General features: G+C 34.0%; 1 protein-coding gene and 1 long non-coding RNA gene across 6 annotated transcripts in view; one reads left to right on the forward strand and one right to left on the reverse strand.

The window, feature by feature from the left end:
• LOC141566339 (maestro heat-like repeat-containing protein family member 1) overlaps nucleotides 1-15,756 on the forward strand; it is a 109,113-nt gene that overhangs the window by 89,227 nt on the left and 4,130 nt on the right. For all 5 annotated transcript variants that reach the window (XR_012489284.1, XM_074310739.1, XM_074310741.1 and 2 more), the window contains 4 exons: nucleotides 305-457; nucleotides 8,477-8,656; nucleotides 11,766-11,915; nucleotides 14,060-14,191. Coding sequence is in view for 4 of the 5 variants with exons in the window: in XM_074310739.1 (XP_074166840.1) it covers nucleotides 305-457; nucleotides 8,477-8,656; nucleotides 11,766-11,915; nucleotides 14,060-14,191 (615 nt within the window). In the remaining variant the exon portion in view is untranslated. The remainder of the gene's footprint in view (nucleotides 1-304; nucleotides 458-8,476; nucleotides 8,657-11,765; nucleotides 11,916-14,059; nucleotides 14,192-15,756) is intronic.
• LOC141566342 (uncharacterized) overlaps nucleotides 1-15,756 on the reverse strand; it is a 36,383-nt gene that overhangs the window by 11,146 nt on the left and 9,481 nt on the right. The gene's annotated exons all lie outside the window — the stretch shown is intronic.

Genomic DNA, 15,756 nt, shown 5'->3' on the forward strand with positions numbered 1-15,756 from the left:
GGCACTGTGCTGAATGCTGGAATAGAAAGACAAAAATGAAATAGCCCCCTCCCTGAGTTTATACTCTCATCAAGAAAGAAAATGTCTACATAAATAGATAGGTTCATGCAAGATAAAATACAAAATTAGTTCAAGGTAATTTTGCATGGAAGGCACCAGCAACTGAATGGGCAGGAATAAGGAAAGACTTCACTTAGAAGAGGCCTGCGCTGAACTTTGGTGGAATGAGGACTGGGGGAGGGAAGAATCTGTGATATAGGGTGAATTGATGCATTATAAAATGTTTACATTTTGCTTTCTGCAGCTTTTAGGTTGCCAGGAGATGGGAGAGCTGGAGAAAAACTCAATGAACACCGCACTGAAGTTGGAAATAGAAAGAACCAAAGATATCAACCCTATTATTGAATTCCTGGCAGTAAGAGCATTAGGAAATGCCCTTGTTGGGTTACCCAAGGAAGTGAGTCTATATGGGTTGTCTTGTGTTATTTTTGGTTTTGTTTTTTAATGAAAGGTCTAAGGTGTGGGGGAAAGAGAAATGGTTCAATGGTTCAAAAGACCTAAATTCTAGTTCTCATTCAGTCATTAACCAAATATATATTCATTTAGAGATAGAGATTCTAAAGTTAATTTTTGACTCCACCATTTTCTAGCTGTGTTGACCTTTGGGAAAGCAACTTTATGTCTCAGAGCCTCAGTTTTTAATCTATAAAACGACAGATTTTCTAAGGTTTCCTTCAACTCTAGTATTAATTGTTTTATGTTGCTTTCCTTCTATCTAAAAAAAAAAATAAATCTGAACACATTGGCAAGTATCTTCTTTAGTACAATGCTATGCTTCTTTGTTGTAACTATTTAGTCGAATCTGACTCTTCATGATCCCATTTGGAGTTTTCTTGACAAAATGCTAGAACCATTTCCTTCTCCACTCATTCTACAGATGAGGAAACTAAAGCAAGCAGGATTAACTGACTTGGCCAGGGTCACACAGCTACATTCTGAAGCCACATTTGAACTCTAGTCCTTCTGACTCTAGGGTCAGTGCTCACTGTTTACATAGTAAAATCTTAATAAATGCTCATTCATTTATTCATATCTCCTTTTTGTTTTGTTCTGGTTTTTTTTTTATCAGAATCATTTATATCATGTTTTGCTTTTGTGATTTCCCCAACCCTCTTTAATTTAATGTAGATTTTCTATTTTCATGACTTTTATCTTGGAGTCATGATATAAGGCTTTTGAAATCCACTTTCAAAGCAACTCAAAAATATGTATTAAATTTTCATTGTTTGCAAGGGATTAGGTTAAGAGTTTGGAATACAAAGACAAAAATTAAACATTCCCTATTCTCAAAGCACATACACATACTATACTAGGCCATTTGTCTGAATGTGCCCACAATTCCTTTCTCTACCTATTTTGACCTCCAAAATAATATTATCCCTTTCTTTCAAAGTTCCTCTTCTTCATCCCTAGAATCAGGAGGATCTGGGTTAAAATCTGTCCTCAGACACTTACTAGTTGTATGACCCTGAGCAAGTCACTTAATCGTAATTGCCTTCAAAAAATAAATTTAGATAAAATAGTGTACTTTTCACTTTACTACATAATTATTCTCCATTAATCAGAATTTTATTCAGAAATTCTTTGCCTTTGCTTTCTGAGACCTGAACTTGTCAGCAATAAAAGTCAAGAATTTGTCAGATACCATGCAAAAGATTGAGAGTAGTTATCCAAATAGTCGAAGTTTTTTGTCACTATTGTACCTTGCCTCTGTGTGAGTGTGAGGTATGTACTAAGAAAGACATCCTTATTCTTCATCAGCTTAAGAGGACTGTTTCTTTTATTTTCATCTAAATAATCTTCTCTATATTTCTGCATTTAGGTAGAGAAATCTGTTATGAAATCTACACTATATACACCATCCAGACAGGTTTTATTCCTTTGGCATTACTACTAATTTTTTAAATTAATTTTTATAATTATAACATTTTTTGACAGTACATATGCATAGATAATTTTTTTTACAACATTATCCCTTGTAGTCCCTTCTGTTCCGAATTTTTCCCCTCCTTCCCTCCACCCCCTCCCCTAGATGGCAGGCATTCCCATACATATTAAATATCTTATAAGTATATCCTAGGTACAATATATATGTGCAGAAACTAATTTTGTTGTTGTTGTTGCAAAGGAAGAACTGTAATTGGAAAGTAAAAATAATCTGGGAAGAAAAACCAAAAAAAATGCTCACAATTTACACTCATTTCCCAGTGTTCCTTTTGTGGGTGTAGCTGACTCTGTCCATCACAGATCAATTGGAATTGGATTAGCTCTTCTCTATGTTGAAGATATCCACTTCCATCAGAATACATCCTCATACAGTATCATTGTTGAAGTGTATAATGATCTCCTAGTTCTGCTCGTTTCACTCAGCATTAGTTGATGTAAGTCTCTCCAAGCCTCTCTGTATTCCTCCTGTTGGTCATTTCTTACAGAACAATAATATTCCATAACATTCATATACTATAATTTACCCAACCATTCTCCAATTGATGGACATCCATTCATCTTCCAGTTTCTAGCCACTACAAAAAGGGCTGCCACAAACATTCTTGCACATACAGGTCTCTTTCCCTTCTTTAGTATTTCCTTGGGATATAAGCCCAGTAGTAACCCTGCTGCGTCAAAGGGTATGCACATTTTGATAACTTTTTGGGCATAATTCTAGATTGCTCTCCAGAATGGTTGGATTCTTTCACAACTCCACCAACAATGCATCAGTGTCCCAGTTTTCCCACAGCCCCTCCAACATTCATTGTTATTTGTTCCTGTCATCTTAGCCAATCTGACAGGTGTGTACTGATATCTCAGAGTTGTCTTAATTTGCATTTCTCTGATCAATAGTGATTTGGAACACCCTTCCATATAAGTGGATATAGTTTTAATTTCATCATCTAAAAATTGTCTGTTCATATCCTTTGACCATTTATCAATTGGAGAATGGCTTGATTTCTTATAAATTAAAGCCCATTCTCTGTATATTTTGGAGATGAGGCCTTTATCAGAACCTTTAACTGTAAAAATGTTTTCCCAATTTGTTACTTCCCTTCTAATCTTGTTTGCATTAGTTTTGTTTGTGCAGAAACTTTTTAATTTGGTATAATCAAAATTTTCTATTTTGTGATCAATAATGGTCTCTAGTTCTCCTTTGGACACAAATTCCTTTCTCCTCCACAAGTCTGAGAGGTAAACTATCCTATGTTCCTCTAATTTATTTATGATTTCATTCTTTATGCCTAAATCTTGGACCCATTTTGATTTTATCTTAGTATGTGGTGTTAAATGTGGGTCCATACCTAGTTTCTGCCATACTAATTTCCAGTTTTCCTAGCAGTTTTTGTCAAATAATGAATTCTTATCCCAAAAGTTGAGATCTTTGGGTTTGTCAAACACTAGATTGCTATTTTTATTCACTATCTTGCCCTGTGAACCTAACCTATTCCACTGATCAACTAGTCTATTTCTTAGATAATACCAAATGGTTTTGGTGACTGTTGCTTTATAATATAGATCTAGATCAGGTACAGCTAGACCACCTTCATTTAATTTTTTTTTCATTACTTCCCTTGAAATTCTCGACCTTTTGTTATTCCATATGAATTCTGTTATTTTTTCTAGGTCATTAAGATACTTTTTTGGGAGTCTGATTGATATAGCACTAAATAAATAGATTAGTTTAGGGAGTACTGTCATCTTAATTATATTTGCTCGGCCTATCCAAGAGCACTCAATGTCTTTCCAATTATTTAAATCTGACTTTATTTTTGTGGCAAGTGTTTCATAATTTTGCTCATATAGTTCCTGACTTTCCTTTGGCAGATATATTCCCAAATATTTTATACTAATGACAGTTATTCTGAATGGAATTTCTCTTTGTATCTCTTGCTGTTGGATTGTGTTGGTAATGTATAAAAATGCTGAGGATTTATGTGGATTGATTTTGTATCCTGCAACTTTGCTAAAATTCTGAATTATTTCTAATAGCTTTTTAGCAGAGCCTTTGGGGTTCTCTAAGTATACCATCATGTCATGTGCAAAGAGTGATAATTTGATTTCCTCATTTCCTACTCTAATTCCTTGAATCTCTTTCTCGGCTCTTATTGCCGAGGCTAGAGTTCCTAGTACTATATTGAATAGTAATGGTGATAGTGGGCAACCTTGTTTCACTCCTGATCTTACAGGGAAAGGTTCTAGTTTATCGCCATTACATATGATGTTTACTGAAGGTTTTAAATATATGCTCTTTATTATTTTAAGGAATAGTCCATTTATTCCTATACTCTCAAGCATTTTTAGTAGGAATGGATGTTGGATTTTATCAAATGCTTTTTCTGCATCTATTGAGATGATCATATAGTTTTTATTAATTTGATTATTAATATGGTCAATTATACTAATAGTTTTCCTAATATTAAACCAGCCCTGCATTCCTGGTATAAATCCCACTTGGTCATAGTGTATTATCCTGGGGATAATTTTCTGAAGTCTATTTGCTAATATCTTATTTAAGATTTTAGCATCAATATTCATTAAGGAGATTGGTCTATAGTTTTCTTTCTCAGTTTTCTATCTACCTGGTTTAGGTATCAGTACCATGTCTGTGTCATAAAAGGAATTTTGTAGGACTCCTTCAATCCCTATTTTTTCAAATAGTTTATATAGCATTGGAGTTAGTTGTTCTTTAAATGTTTGGTAGAATTCACATGTAAATCCATCTGGTCCTGGGGATTTTTTCTTAAGAGAGTTGGTTAATAGCTTGTTATATTTCTTTTTCTGAGATGGGACTATTTAGACTACTTACTTCTTCCTCTGTTAATCTGAGCAAGCTATATTTTGAAGGTATTCTTCCATTTCATTTAAGTTATCGAATTTATTGGCATAAAGTTGAGCAAAGTAGCTCCTAACTATTGTTCTAATTTCCTCTTGATTAGTGGCGAGTTCTCCCTTTTCATTTTCAAGACTAACAATTTGCTTTTTCTCTTTCCTTTTTTTAATAAGGTTTACTAAGGGTTTGTCTATTTTGTTGGTTTTTTCATAGAACCAACTCTTAGTTTTATTAATTAATTCAATAGCTTTTTTACTTTCAATTTTATTAATCTCACCTTTTATTTTTTGAATTTCAAGTTTTGTGTTTGTCTGGGGGGTTTTAATTTGTTCCTTTTCTAGCAATTTTAGTTGTAAGCCCAATTTGTTGGCCCTCTCTTTCTCTATTTTATGCAAGTAGGCCGTAGAGATATAAAACTTCCCCTTATTACTGCTTTGGCTGTATCCCACACATTTTGGTATGATGTCTCATTATTGTCATTTTCTTGGGTGAAGTTATTAATTATGTCTATGATTTGCTGTTTTACCCAATCATTCTTTAGTATAAGATTATTTAATTTCCAATTATTTTTTGGTCTATTTTCCCCTGGCTTTTTATTAAATGTAATTTTAATTGCATTGTTGTCTGAAAAGGATGCATTTACTATTTCTGCCTTACTGCATTTAATTTTGAGGTTTTTATGCCCTAGTATATGATCATTTTTTGTGCAGGTTCCATGAACTGCTGAGAAGAAAGTATATTCCTTTCTATCTCCACTTAGCGTTCGCCAAAGATCTATCATATGAAACTTTTCTAGTATTCTATTTACCTTTTTGACTTCTTTCTTATTTTTTTTGTGGTTTCATTTATCTAATTCTGAGAGTACAAGGTTGAGATCTCCTACTATTATAGTTTTGCTATTTCTTCTTGCAGTTCTCTTAATTTCTCTTTTAAGAATTTAGATGCTGCACCACTTGGTGCATATATGTTTAATATTGATACTGCTTCATTATTGATGCTACCCTTTAGCATCTCTTTTAATTAGATCAATTTTTGTTTTTGCTTGATCTGAGATGAGGATGGCTACTCTTGCTTTTTTGGCTTTACCTGAAGCATAGTAGATTCTGCTCCACCCTTTTACTTTTAGTTTGAATGTATCACCCTGTTTCAGGTGTGTTTCCTGTAAACAACATATAGTAGGATTCTGACTTTTAATCCAGTCTGCTAACTGCTTCCTCTTTATGAGGGAGTTTACCCCATTCACATTTATGGTTAGAATGACTAATTCTATATTGCTTGACATCCTGTTAACCCCCGCTTATGCTTTTCTCCTTTCCTTCCCTCTTACCCCCCTACCCAGTATTAAACTTGTGAACACCACTTGCTTTTCACAGCCCTCCCTTTTTAGTATCCCTCCTCCACCTTAAAGTTCCTCCCCTTATTTTACCCCTTTTCCTCACAATTTCTGTATTCCCTTCCCCTTAGCTTACTCCTTCCCTCTCACTTTTCAATGAAGTGGAAGAAGTTTCACCATAAATCGAATATGTCTATTGATACATACTATGTTCATCTCCCTCCTTTCTTTCTCTCAGATATAATAGGTTTTCTTTGCCTCTTCATGAGATGTAGTACCACCACTTTACCCTTTTTTTATGATATAATTTCCTTTCCACCTCTAGTTTCTAGGACAAATTATACATATGTTCTTTACATATCTTTATGGCAGAAATATAGTTCTCAAGATTTCTTTTTACCTTTTTAGAAATCTCTTGAGTTCTGTATTTGAAGATCAAACATTTTGTGTAGGTCTGGTTTTTTCATCAAGAATAGATGGAATTCATTTATTTCGTTAAATGTCCATCTTCTTCCCTGGAAAACGATGCTCATTTTTGCTGGGTAAGTTATTCTTGGCTGTATACCAAGTTCCTTAGCCTTTCGGAATATCACGTTCCAAGCCTTTCGTTCTTTCAATGTGGACTCTGCTAGATCCTGGGTTATCCTTATTTTGGCTCCTCCATATCTGAATTGCTTTTTTCTAGCAGCTTCCAGTATTTTTTCCTTCGTCTGATGGTTCTTGAACTTGGCCAATATATTTCTTGGCATTTTGATTTTAGGGTCCCTTTTAGTAGGTGATAGATGAATTTTTTCAATGTCTATTTTACCCTCTGTTTCCAAAACGTCCAGGCTCTTTTTTTCCTCACATTTTTCAGGGAGTCTGATTATTCTCAAATTGTCTCTCCTGGATCTGTTTTCCAAGTCTGTTGTCTTTCTAATAGGGTACTTGACATTCTTTTCAATTGTTTCATTTTTCTGATTTTGCTTGACTACTTCTTGGTTTCTCCTTGGGTCATTCATTTCTACTTGTTTGAGCCTAATTTTTAATGATGTATTTTCTTCACTCACTTTTTTTATATCTTTTTGTAATTGTCCAATTATGTCTTTAAGTGAGTTTTTTTCTTCTATGGAATGTTTTTCCTTTTCATCCATTTTATTTTTTAGAGAGCTGTTTTCTTGTTCCAGCTCACTAATTTTGTTTCTCAATGATTTGTTTTATTTAATTTGTCTTTATCTAATTGTTTTCTTTATCTAATTTTACTGATTTTTTTTAAAGCAATTGAGATTAGATGACATGTCAAGGGATACACAGCTAGTAAGTGTTAGCTATATGAGGATACATTTGAACTCAGGTCCTTTCTTTACGTCAAGGCTGGTGCTCTATTCACTATGCCATCTAGCTGCCTTGAGAAATAATACTAATAAGTAGTATTCTTATAGTTCTTTATGTTTGCAAAGAGATTTACATATGTTATCTCATTTTATCCTCACAACAACCTGAGGAGATAGATGTTCTTATTCCCACTATTTTACAGATGATGAAACAGAGACAAATAGGTGTTGAGTGATTTGTTCAGGGTCACAGAGCTCAAAAATATTTCAGGCAGGATTTAAACTCAAGACTTCCTGGTGACTACAAACCTATCATTCTTTTCTATTTACCACCTGATTGCCTAAGAATATTATTCTGGCTCATATCCTCAATATATTCCCCAGATAAGTGAAATTTAAAGGTAGAGGTCTCTATAATAAAATTAGAGTGACTTAGCAATGGAATGAGTTATCTTTCAAAGAAATGAGCTCTTCATCACTATAAGTATTCAAGCTTGGATGAGTATTATAGCAGAGAAATTGTATAGTTTAATCAATAAGAATACACTGAGTACTCACTATATTCTAGGCTCTGTGATGACTGAACATAGAAATATAAAAATGAAATAGTTGCTATCCTCAGAATTTACATTCTTATAATAAAGGATCTCAGTGTTGGATGAAAGATTGTACTAGATTGCTTCTAAACTTAAGATTTCTTTTCTGGTAAAAACAAAACAAAACAAAACAAAACTAAACTAAAACCAAAACCAAAACCAAAAACAAAAAAACCTTACTTGATTAATAGAATATTATCTTCATTGTCTTGTATTTCTGTCACTAAGAAATGTAAAAAAAATCTTTATCCCAATACTAGGATTTTAGTTATAGACACTAAAATTTCAAAGGAGAGATTATAGAAAATCCTGTGTCATTCTAATGAGTTTGAATCCCCCTCTTTTTTTATAGACACCAAAACGTAAGAAGATAATTTTTAAGGTACTAACTGAAGCTCTGTGTCAGGCTTGTGACCCAAAAGTTATTGAAGAAACCCTGATTGTACTTGGAAAATTTATCCCCTTCCTGAAGACTTTGAAAGGGCATACTGTTCTACGACTAGTTCTCCAGATCAGAGCATTATTGAGAGATGTAAGTAAAGAACTAAGTGTCTTCTTATCTACAAAGCAATTATTAGTTTTTATACCAGGTGAATTGCAGTTTAATGATTTTGAGGTTTTATCACAAAAATAAGGCAAAAACTATTATTTCCTGAAGTAGTTTCCTTTAACTGCCTGCCCCTAGCTTTACCCACTTTCATTACACTAAGAATCTATCAGAATCACCTTAAATAAAAATATTTGTGATTAGCTATAATATTGTAAGTGGTTAGGCACGGTGTTCAATGCCTACAATCCCATGCATGGCAGGAGGGTTCAAAAGGGAAGTTTGAATCTGATAGATAGCTTGAATTCAAGAGTTCTGAGGTACAATTGCTATTGAGTTATTTCAGTCATATCCAAATTTTTGTGACTTCATTTGAGATTTTCTTGACAAAGATCCTGGAATGGTTTGCCATTTCAATAATCTTGATGAAAAAGACTTAGGAGTAAGTATCAATTTGGTTTTTATTGTTTCTTTCTCCCTCAGCAATGCATGCAGGCTTGGTCAGTCAATTGTAATTAGTTTGTGTTCATTATTCACCAGAAAAATTGAATACTTTGATGCTAAAAAAAAATCAAATGGGATCCTTATTGTAAATGAATTTATAATTTATATTTTTAATTTAATTTATAGTCCAATTGCAGCCATATACATGTACTCAACATTTATAAAACAAGTAGAAAATAATGAATAATGAATAAAGTGATCAAAAGAAAAAAAAATGGTTCTTACTAAATACTCCATGAGAAAAGAGAGTTAATCAGGGGAAATTGCCTACAGAAAAATTTTGAGTCAGGTTTTGATTAAATTCAGTCATGTTTCTAATTAACAGAATTATAGGCTCACATATATATAAAAAATAAAAGGGGATCCAATCCCTTTATCTTACAGATAAGAAAACTGAGGCTTAAATAGGTTGAGTGACTTGTATGAACTTAAACAATGAGTATGAGCAGTAGGAATTGAACAAGCTTCTCTAATGCCAGAGCCAAGAATTTGTCCACTCTACCATACTACCTCCTTTAAAGGAAAGAAATAGAGAAGGCCAAAAATCATGTATATGAAGGACAATAATGGTGAGCTGTTTTGCTTGGAGTGTACAATCCATGTTGGAGAATAATAAGGAACAGAGTATGTGATATCAAAAGTCTTTGAAGCAAGCTTGACATAGGGAAAGGGAAGAGGTCTTAGGAAGAAATGTCAGGTGGGCAACATCCAAATAAATATTAGCCATTTTCTCCTGAACCTCTAAGTAGTTTGCCCATATAGATATGAGCATGATAAAACTTGGACAAGAGAATACACATCAGACAATCACCAGGAAACACAACACAAATGGATTAAAAAAAAGAAAAGGCTCTCCTGGAAAATTCTGGGTCATCATAGTTGGACTAGTTCATTACTTTAGGAATCTCTCCCTAGGCTTCTTCTTGCATCAGCTACTGATGCACCATGAAGGATGAAAGGACAAATTTAGAAATGTGAGTATTCCTCCCTGATGGAATAGGGCCAGATTTCCTTGAAACCCAATTAATTACTATTCTTTTCCAGTCCTCATATACTTGCCATCCCACATCTACTACCAATAGGAACATATATGCTCCCCCAAAATATCTTTTGATTACTCTCTTTATTACTATTGACTGGTGATATAACTTTAGAGAGATTAGATAAATGGATAGATAGACAGAAAGATAAACAGACTCAGTCAGACAGATAAAAAGATAGAAAGACAGATAGGTAGAAAGACAGAAACATAGAAAGGTAGATAGGCAAAAAGATAGAAAAATAGAGAGACATAGACAATTAGAAAGATTGACAGAAAGATAGAGATAGATAGATAGATAGATAAAAATTATTAAGTACTTACTATGTGCCCTGTAGTACAGTGGATAGGGTGTGGGCCTTAAATCGGGAAAACTCAGCATCCTAAGTTCAAATTTCAGGAAAATTGACTCAAACATTTAATGAGTCATGTGATCCCAGGCAAGTCACTTAGTTCTATTTGTCTCAGTTTCTTATCTGTAAAATGATCTAGAGAAATGGCAGACCACTCTAATAACTTTGCCAATAAAATACCAACCAGGATCACGAAGTCACACTTGACTGAAATGACTAAATAACAATGTCCCAAACACTGTACTAAATGCTGAACATACAAATAATATTTGTTCTGATGGACCTGCTCTCCAGGATCTTAATGAATAAAGCAGAACTGGAAATTTGGAATGGGGGCTGTGTGCCACACACATGATGGCAGGGCCTGATACATATACAGTACTAAGAAGTACTGTAGAGACCTGACACCCAGCAAGAAAAGTCCTAATCTGTCCTAGAAGGTTCTAAGGGCAAAGCAAAGTTTTCTCCTGCAGACAGAGAAGTGATGACCCAAGGGGAGACTGCTTCAGAAGAGCTAACTGAAAATTTTTCCTGGGGAGCAGTGAATTAATTGGAGTTCTTTAATATCAAGCAGAAGAATTTGGACTTGATATTTTGACTCATAAAATTATTCTCTTACAAATTCTTAAGAAAAAAAAGTTTATTATTTAATTTTAGATTTCATTGATATTCAAAATTTCCAATCAGGCAAATTTTCCTATTAGTGCAGAACAATACTTGCTCTTCAACTCATCTTAGAGAATTTTTTAATAATCCTGGGAGATTAAGGGCCAGAAACACATAGTATTTCTGTTTCAAGTGTTAGAAACACATGATGGTATTTTCTCCAACAATTATAGTCTCTATCAGTCAAGCCATGATTCCTCTCTCAAAAGAGCAATTAACTATGGTCAATTTGATTTTGTTCAATTTAACAAGTAAATTTAGTAAGTACCTATCATATGCACAGAACTGTGCTAGACACTGGAAATGCTGAACCAGATATGATACAGGACTCCATTCTCAAGATTACAATTGAAGAGTGTAAATGTACTAAAAGTTTGCCCCCACATAGCAAGAAACTTTTTAATTTTCTCCACTGAAGGATACAACTATGCTAAATCTCCTTATTGCATAGGGATCACACTTCCTGGTTATTATGCTAGTGGAGACAGTTGTCACTACTAATTATTATTTTCACCCCATCTTGTCACTGTAGGAGATAACCACCATACGCCTGGCCGCTGTAACACTTTATGGTCACCTGCTCTCTTTTGTCAACAAAAAACCTGTGTTTGTGGATCAAGTAGAGAAAAGTTTGGGTTCACTCTTAATCCTTCTTAAAGACAACGACCCCCAAGTTGTCAAAGTAAGAAACACTCAGTCTTGTTGGAAATGGGATAGCCAGGCTCAGTTATGCAGGATCAGGTTTCTTTTGATAGAGGACCATAATAACTTCTGCAGAAGCCCTCCAATGTCTCTATCAAATCAATCCAATCCAATGAGAATTTTATTAAGGCCCTACTATATTCCAGGCTCTCTGTCAAACCTTGAAGATTCAAAAACGAAAATAAAACTGTCCTCAAACTCCAAGAACTTATATCCTAATGTTTAAAAAGAAAATATAAACAAATAATTAAATATAAAATATATGAAAAATTACCCAAAATGATGTCAAGAGGAAAAGATCTCCAAAAGCTTTGGAGAATTCTGAGAGATCTTGCAGATAAATTGTATTTTGAAGGAAGATAGGGATTGTAAAAAGTGGAAATAAGGAGAGATTACAAGTGTAATATGAGAGTAAAATGAGAGTAAAAATGAGGGAGGACCTATGCAAAGTGTCAAAGTAGGAAATGGGATGATTATGTATAACCATTAAAGTGAGAGAGGAGAGAGAGAGAGAGAGAGAGAGAGAGAGAGAGAGAGAGAGAGAGAGAGAGAGAGAGAGAGAGAGAGAGAGAGAGAGAGACATGAGAGAGAGAGAGAGAGAGACGAGAGAGAGAGAGAGAGAGAGAGAGAGAGAGAGAGAGAGAGAGAGAGACGAGAGAGAGAGAGAGAGAGAGAGAGAGAGAGAGAGAGAGAGAGAGAGAGAGACGAGAGAGAGAGAGAGAGAGAGAGAGAGAGAGAGAGAGAGAGAGAGAGAGACGAGAGAGAGGAAAAGAAAAAAAAAGGTAGGTGGAAATCATATTTTAGAGGGTTCTAAATGTAGCACAGAAATTAAAGGGCTGCCTGAGTGGAGTCAAGAAGACTCCTTTTACAAAGTTAAAATCTGACCTCAGACACTTCCTACCTGTGTGACCCTAGATAAGTCACTTAACCCTTTGCCTCAGTTTCCTCATCTATATGATGAACTGGAGAAGGAAATGGCAAACTACACCAAAATCTTTGCCAAATAAACCCCTAAAGTGGGGTCTCAGAGAGTTGGACATAATTAGAAAATGACGAACTGAAAAATGCTAGACTGAGAACTTTGTATTTAATCCTGAAGGCAACTGTGAACCATTAAAGACTTTTTTTGATGTAGGAATCAAAACCAGATCTCTCAATGTCAAGTCTTTTTCCTTTCAATCAAAGAATAAGTATCACCACCTATGTGCTAGGCACTTGGCATAAAAGCAAGAACTTATGCCCTCAAAAAGCTTATATTTTGCTTGGGGGAAATTAAATCAACATATATAAGTACACATTTTGCCTTTAGAATAGGAATTCCTTGGAACGTTCAGAGCAAGGGAGTAATGTGGTCAGAGTATATTTTGCCTTTAGAATAGGAATTCCTTGGAACGTTCAGAGCAAGGGAGTAATGTGGTCAGAGTATACTTTAAGAATATTCTTTTGTACACAGTAACAACAGTATTGTACCATGAATAATTGTGAATGATTTAGCTACTTTCAGCTATACAATGATCCAAGACAACCCCAAAGGATTCATAATGAAACATGTTATCTATCTCCAAAAGAAAGATCTGATGGTGTCTAAATACAAACCAAATTCTTTCTTTTTTTTCCTTTCTTCCTTCCTTCCTATCCTTTTCTTTCTTTCCTTCTAGTTTTCTTCCACAAAACAAATAATATGGAAATGTTTTATATGATTTCTCTTGTATAACCTAAATCAGATTGCATTCCACCTGAGGGATAAAGGAGGATAGAGAGGAAAGGATTAATTTGGAACTTAAAACTTAAAAAGTAAAGAATTAATTTTTATTTATTTTGGGAGAAAATCATTTTTTAAAAACAAAGAATATCCCTTTTGTATGGAGGATAGATAGTATGAATTGCATCAGTATGTAAGCTCCTTAAGAGCAGAAGTTATTTATTTGGGGGGGGGCAGCATTTCTTTGCATCCCCAGAGTTTAGTACTATGCCTGGCACTATGCCTGACACATAGTAAGGGCTTAATAAATGCTTGCTGATTGATTAAATGGCTTATTGAAATAGTTGTCATACTGCACATCATATTGTTTTCTAGGAGCTAAGTTGTTTAATTCTCTAACACAATAATTCCACTTCTTTCAGAGTTCCAGAATTGTGCTTAGGGATTGCTCTTCATTCCTCCGGTCAGAGCCACTTAGGGAACTCCTAGAGAATCTTCAACCTGAGGAAGAAATCAACTTCCCTCAATTTTATGGTAAAGCCTACAGTCTCCTGGTGAGTATGCATGCTTAACTTTCAGAACTGTTGATATTTGGGGGAGAGAGGAGAAGAAAAGAGATATGGGGAATGGCAGAATTAACCCTATTTTTTTATTCACCAATAATTTTGCCATAGAAATTATGAAACTACTAAATGAGAATGAGTAACCCATTCAGAAAATCATTTGATCATCATCTGTTGCTATTCATCTAAGTAATTATTCTATTTGAAAGCAAAAGAAATCACATCACATAACAGGTTAAGTAACTACCAAGAACTTATAGTTACTACTCATTGTTAGTGTCTATCAACCATCAAAAACGATTTAATGTTTAATTACTGTGTCAGAACATATTAGGGTTTTTTGTGGGGAGAACAAAGGAAGATAAAATATGGTCTCTCTTTTCAAAAGCTTACATTGACTGGTATATAGTAAGTGATTAACAAATGTTTGGTGACTGATTGGTTGATGTTTTGTTGTTCAGTCATATCTGACTTGTGATCCCCTTTGAGGTTTTCTTGACAAAGATAATGAAATGGTTGACCATTTCCTTCTTTGGCTCATTTTATAAATGACAAACTGAGGCAAAAAGACTTGAGAGACTTGCCCAGAGTCACCCAGCTAATAAGTACCTGAGGCCAGATTAGAACTCGGGAAACAGAATCTTTCTGACTCCAGGTTGCTCTATCCACTGTTACACCTAGCTGTTCATTGATTAACTCTAGTTTAGGTAAATAAGACTATTGTATATGAAAAGAAACTCAATATAAGGAAGAGTGCCCTAATAATTAAAATTGTACAGAAATGGAAATGTTATCTCATAAAATGGTGTTTCATTAATAGAGGTATTCAAATAATAACTACATAAATACCTCTTCAGGATGTTGTAATGGTCCTCGAATTATAATCTAGATCCCTATGGGTCCCTCAGACTGTTTTGAAGAGATCAAAACTATTGTTATAATTATGCTAAGTCATTACTTCCCTCTTAAAGGTCTCCTTTTTCTAACCCTATACACCAGAACAATATATTACAACAGATTAAATGCCAAACAGATATGAGAATCCAATTATTTTCTATTAAGCTAAACATTAAAATTTGAAAAAATATGACATTCGTTATTTTTGAATGTTTTATTTTTTCCACTTATATGTAAAGATAATTTTAACCCTTTTTTTTTATTTTGAGTGCCAAATTTTCTCCCTCTCTCATCTCCCATGTCACTAAGATGGTAAGCAATTTGATATGTTACATTTGTGCAGTTATACACAATATATTTCCATGTTCCATTTTTCATTTTTTTTTTGTTTTGGAAAAATATGTATTTCTTAATTATTGCTACTTTAGGTAAAATTATATATATTATAAAATTTATCACCTTCAATTTCTAATATGATAATACAGTAAATAGAACTCATATAAGCAAAAGCGGTTTAATCCTCAAAAAATTTAAAGAATAAAGGAGCCCTGAGAACAAAAGATTTGAGAACAGCTATTGAAGAATGAGTTCATATTTCAAATAGAATTTGGACCCAATGACTTCTAAAAAACCTCCCAATGGATAATCTCTTGATTCTG

The sequence above is a fragment of the Sminthopsis crassicaudata genome, chromosome 4, assembly GCF_048593235.1.
Source record: "Sminthopsis crassicaudata isolate SCR6 chromosome 4, ASM4859323v1, whole genome shotgun sequence".
Classification (NCBI taxonomy): Eukaryota; Metazoa; Chordata; class Mammalia; order Dasyuromorphia; family Dasyuridae; genus Sminthopsis; species Sminthopsis crassicaudata.